Here is a 5,815-nt window from a genome sequence, read left to right as displayed (position 1 = left end):
TCAGTCTGTTGGAGAGAGAGGTGAGGCATATGGTAACCCTTTGTCCCTAATATAATAAGTCCCAATTTACATTGGGCGAGTTTACTTGCGGCAATTGTCATTTTGTAGGAGAAAGAGGTGAGGCATATGGTAACCCTTTGCCTCTCAGCACCCTCTCTCACCAACAAACTGACAATTGCCGCAAGTAAACTCGCCTAATGTAAATTGGGACTAATAATCGACATACAGAAACAGGCTGTAAGACTTTAGTACATAAATTAATTACAAAATGCTTTTTGTGGCCGTTTTAAAATCGTTCATTTTATTATTTTTTTACTTTAATTCAAAACACTTATATTCGGTTTTAATTCAAAAAGTTTTGTTTATGTAATTGTGTACGAGATATTTTGTTTGTTACTTCTTTAATTTTACATATAAAGATGAGCGATATATTATTTTTTTCTCGTATTCTCTTCACAGAAAAAATGCTAAAAGCTAATTCACAATATATGATTTTTAATTAGTATGTTGGGTTTCTCTAAATACAGAGGCGTTAGCACAGCTTTGATAAAAAAAATTAAAATACATAAATCAACTAGGTATTTTTTGTTAAATATACATATATAGTTTAAACAACAATACATATGTTTTGTTTGAATATAAAAAATAAATTATAAAAAAGGTAAAAAGAAAATTTGTGGTCTTAAAATAAGGATAGAAAAAGAAGAATTTAGAATGTGAAAAAAAAACAAGAAAAGCTAAAAAAATTCATTTGAATGGAGAAATAGTAGATTTTGGTTTACAAAAGAAAAATACAGCAGCCTTTTTGACACACACATTTGTATGTAGATTGTTTAGTAATTTCATGATAAATTGAATACAAGTGAAATTTAAATATAGGATTAAATGCTTCTCAATTATCGCCTTTTTACTATTGAAATAAAACAAATTGCAAGGAAATTCAATTTAAAACATATAAAACAAAATTAATTATTGGTTTGGTAAATGACATGTTGTCAGTGAATCTTCATAATAACCAAACTTAGTATCAATTTACCATTCAAATTACAAAACAAAAGAATATGAAATGTAACATTGATAAATGACATCTTTTCAGCGAATCTTTTAAATCTTCATGATAGCCAAAATTAGAGTCAATTTACCATTCAAATTACAAAGCAAAAGAAAATGAAATGTATTAATGATGTGAAATAAGAAAAAACATTTGAACAGATTTTTTTCTTATTAAAAACGACTTCAAATAATAATGGTACCTCATGTTTTCAATTAAATATTTATGGGTACATATCAATCACTTGGCTATGTATTTGTGGAAAAACATATTGTCTAATAATAAATTTCCGATGGATTTTGATGTGAAATTACAATGGCCTAACACTGAAAGGGCAATGTTCTAAAAATACCATTATTATTTTTTAGTGTTTCTATGAGTCACGAAATATATAATTTAGTTTTCAAATAAATAAAACAATATTAATTAGTAATTGTTATTAATATACTTTAAAATATTCACTTCATTTCATGCATATGTTGTTATTCGTTTTTGTTTAGTAATTCTTTTTTATGGTTTTCTTTTTTTTTCGACTTATTTTCCTCTAATAAAATTTACGTTTGTTGTTTAATAAGTTTACGTTGTTGTTATTGCTGTTATTAATATGATGATGCTGGTGATTTTGGGTCGATTGTTGTTGATGTAGTGCTTGCTGTTGTTGTGATTGTTGTTGATGATGATGATGTTGTTGTTGATGCTGATGATGATGGTGTTGCTGATTATTATACTGGGTATTATAATAGTAGCGTTTCTTTTGTTCTCATTCTTGTGTTGATATTGGATTATTGTTACTAACTTCAGTTGATGACGTCGCCGATTCATTTGTGAGCTTTTCACTGGGCTGAGGTGCCGTATTGCCATCTTGTTGTGGTTGTTGTGTGGAAGCACCAACAGGATTCGTGGTGTTAGCATTTTCCGCTAATGAAGTTGTTTCATTCAACATGGATTTGGTATTAGATGCGGAGGCGGCTGCGGCATTTGCGGGCGGTTGAAATGCTGGTCTTTGGACAAACATATTATCAATGATATGATCAATGTTCTCAGCACTACCAATTGGAGCAGACGCTGTGGCATTTGATGAATTTGACTTTGTTTCGTCTTTTGACTCGTGCACCTTTTGTTGAGCAGCCGCTGGTTGAGGTTTATTTTTATCAGAAGGTGGCAGTATGGGTATAGCATTAGTAGGTCTTCTTTGGGGCAACGAAACGGGCCGGTTATTGGTTTGTGTAGGTGGTGGTACAAAGTATGTTGTACCGCCCACTGTATTGTAGTTTTGATAGTTCGCAGCTGCAGTTGCAGCAGGATTTGGTTGTGGCACCACACCAACACCTGCTGCTGCACCAAATGCAGATGTGGGCACAGTCTGTTGGGGTGTTGGAGCTGCATTGGCATATGCCGCCAATGTGGCTGGTGTTGGTTGTTGAGCCATATAGTTGGGTGCTGGCTGTTGTGCAGCATATGTAGCTGCTGCCTGTGTGGCCTGAGCTGCAGAAGCTGCTGTATAGGCATCTGGGGCCACATAATATGCTGTGGGTGTTGTAGGTGTCCCTGAATAGGGCCCAGGAGGTTGTGCCTGGGGACCTGCACTGGCATAAGCAGCCTGCTTGGGCACATTTGCCTGTTGCGATACCTGTAATGCTTGCATTTGAACTTGCATATTCTCCTGGTGATACATTTGTATAAGATTCGCCTGAAGCATTGCCTGTTCGGCAGGCATCAATAGAGCAGGAGGTGTTGCTGCTTGTTGTTGTTGCATATGCAACTGTTGTAGTTGTTGATGTTCACCAATGTGCTGGGCTTCATGTTGTGAGCGTCGCAGGCTCGAATAGCGTTTTGGTGGACCCCTTTGTTCCTGTGTTTGGTTTATGTTTTGAGGTGCAGCCATCATTATATTGGCTGTTTGTTGATGCTGTAAAAGCTGCTGTTGTTGTTGCTGCTGCTGTTGATTCTGTGAGGCTAAAGCATGCATTTGTACACTGCCCACGTGGCTCGGATCATTACGATTTTGAACTTGTTGTAAACGCTGCGACAAGTTTGTTGACGGCATTGTTGGCTGTGGTTTTGGCTGCATTTGCTGTGCATTTTGCTGTCGAACCACATTGTGATTAGCCGAAGACTGTTGTTGTTGATGATGCAGTTGCTGTTGTTGGTTGGACACAGCAGGAGATCCCTGCGTTGACTGATGGTTTTGATCGTAATTTTTCTTCTTGTTAAAGTTATCATTATGCTGTTGCTGCTGTTGTGGGGATGACACCTGATTCTGTTGGGATTTTCCCATTCCACCACCAGTGGAGGGACTCTTATTGATATTCTGAGACTGATGTTGATTTGCATTTGGTTGACGGTGAGCTTCTAAGCGACTACTCAAACTGCTACCTTGTCCGCCCTGACTGGCAGAACCAGATGAGTTCTGATTAGATTGACGATTTTTCTGTTTAAATTCCATGGCAGCTTGTCGACCAACTGAGGCCTGATTTTGCCGATTAAAATTTGATTTTGATTTAGTACTTCTATGTTGGCCTCTATCGCCACTTCTTTCTCTACGATCGTGATAATCATCCTGATGATTACTTCTTGAGTGACCCTGTCTTTCGGATCTATCAGACTTTCCCTCTCTCTGTCGACGTTCCATACGATTCTCTTTTTCTTCCCGAGTGCGACCGGACGAACGTCGAGACTTGCCAGCATTTTCATTTAATGCTGGGAAATCAGAGGGCTTTGGAGGTTTGCGTTCCTTGTTGTTCGTCTTAAGGTATGCACTTTCATCTTCCCAATTGCGGTTGTACTTACTGGGTCCCCGACCATAACGGCGCCGTCTACGTGCCTTGGGAGGAGCATCCTCGGTACGTATATCATAACCATAGGCAGAAACCAGCTCTGTCCTAGATTTAGGTGCCTGTTCGGATGGATCAAAACGATCGTGCGACCAGCGGTCCACAGCCGAAGCAGGTTGCCATTTTTTCATAGTTTTCGATGCTGATGAGATTGTCGGTGTTGTTTTCGAGCCCGAAACACTGCCACCAGCACCATTAGCTGTTGACTGGCCATCAGCATCTTCTGAGCCCTCCACTTCTATACACTCGCCGTCTTCAGCAGTACGATCGTCGTGTTCATAAAATGTGCCCCTTTTGGGAATGTATTGTGGATTGCTTCTATCTTCATCAACTTTTTTCTGAGCTTCAGCATCCACCTTCTCCTGTGAAGTCATATCACCCTCGACACCCTCGTCGTCGTCCTCATCGTCATCATCAGTCTCTGAATCATCCTCGTCATCATCATCATCGTCCGTTAAACTATCATCCAGATCATCTTCATCGTCATCATATTCCTCGCCACCCTCTAAATCGCTGGCCGTATCGTATTCCGAATCATGAGGATGTGAATTGCTGGATTTTTCTTGTGTTGGGGAAGTCCCTAAATCATTAGATGTAGCATTACCGTCTGATTGCACCCCACCCTCCTTCTTACCATTTGTTCCAAGTGAACCGGCAGCATCAGGCGCGCTGGAATTTGTGACTGTCACAGGCGCCGCAGTCGCTGGCGCAGCTGCTTGCGAGACATTTTCAACATCGGCCATTACTTTGTAGCTGTGCTATCGCTTCGATTTTTCAACTGTTCTCTCTTGTGTGTCACACGGCTTCTTCTATCTAGACAAAAAATTATTTTTACTTTTTCATTGCAATTTTTACATAATCACGAATCTATAACGGCAGTCACTCACCTCAGAAATGCTAAAAAAATTATTAAAATTACAAATTTTAATAGATTCTAAATATCAGAGTGGTCTGTTTTTTGCTTATTTGGTGAAAATTTTTAGGTGTTTTCTCACAACGCAATCAAATCACCAAAAAATAGAAAGTATTGGTGCTGTGAAAGTAATGGATAGGGCAAATAACCATTAACCATAATAGGGTTTCCTTTCGTATGAATTTTCTTGATTGGGGTTGCTTCATGTCAATGGTGTCAATGATAACCCAGCAAAAAAATTTAAGTAGTGCAATGTAGAGTTATAATACGGTTATAGCCCGGTTACACTATACCGATTAACCCTAGTTTGGGTTTCAAATGTCAATTTCTTAGCGTAAACGTCAAATAAAACCCGGCAAAAAAACTCTAGTGTAATGCTTGATTTACATTTACGAAATCCACTCGATTTCAACTGTCAATTCCATTGGATAAACGTCAAATGAAATCCAATGGATTTCAGATGAGATTTCATTTGATGTTTGAGCAGTGGAATTGACAGTTGAAATCGAGTGGATTTCCTAAATGTAAACGTAGCCTAACCGTACTATAACACTATAGTTTTTTGCCGGGTTAACCCACTTCGAGTGAACTTATTTGACGTTTCCGCTATGTAATTGACATTTGAAATCCAAACACTAACCCAGTGTGTTAAGTGTAACCGGGTTATTATGCTTGGATTACATCATGGTACAATTACAAATGTAGATGCCTCAGCCCAGCTGATCGAATCTAAAACGTCAAACCATAGCCCTGTTCCTTTACGTTCAAGAATCTTTAAGTTTTACAACTTTTTACTTGAAAAGCGTTCCTTTACTTCAGACACAATACAATTCATATGGGAGCAGTTTTCAACTTTTACTACTTTTGCCGGTTTTACCATTTTCAGAAGTAAAGGAACAGACCACATATGATTCGTTAAGTAAGAGATAGCATGTGTTCACTTTATAGACAAACACAACCGATAAAAGGAGACCATTTGGCGAAAAATTTGACAGTTTACATTGCAAAAAAAGTTGG

General features: G+C 38.2%; 1 protein-coding gene across 4 annotated transcripts; it reads right to left on the bottom strand.

The window, feature by feature from the left end:
• Positions 1 to 272: 272 nt before the first annotated feature.
• btz (CASC3 exon junction complex subunit) lies at positions 273 to 4,918 on the bottom strand. Of its 4 annotated transcripts, none has more exons than XM_073958871.1 (3): positions 4,773 to 4,918; positions 4,520 to 4,698; positions 273 to 4,465 (listed from the first exon to the last, which is right to left on the bottom strand). In XM_073958871.1, exons 2-3 carry the CDS (start codon positions 4,626 to 4,628, stop codon positions 1,812 to 1,814), a joined length of 2,763 nt encoding a protein of 920 aa, XP_073814972.1. In that variant the 5' UTR covers positions 4,629 to 4,698; positions 4,773 to 4,918; the 3' UTR covers positions 273 to 1,811. The 4 variants fall into 4 exon arrangements, with proteins under 4 accessions (XP_073814972.1, XP_073814973.1, XP_073814970.1 ...); XM_073958872.1 differs by having other exon boundaries at positions 4,520 to 4,694; XM_073958869.1 differs by having other exon boundaries at positions 273 to 4,698.
• Between the last annotated feature and the right edge of the window lie 897 nt (positions 4,919 to 5,815).

Source organism: Musca autumnalis, unplaced genomic scaffold (genome assembly GCF_047663935.1).
Source record: "Musca autumnalis isolate F117 unplaced genomic scaffold, ASM4766393v1 scaffold_1, whole genome shotgun sequence".
NCBI classification, from domain to species: domain Eukaryota; kingdom Metazoa; phylum Arthropoda; class Insecta; order Diptera; family Muscidae; genus Musca; species Musca autumnalis.
Note: the sequence above shows the minus strand (reverse complement) of the source record. Positions and strands in the feature narration are given on the sequence as shown.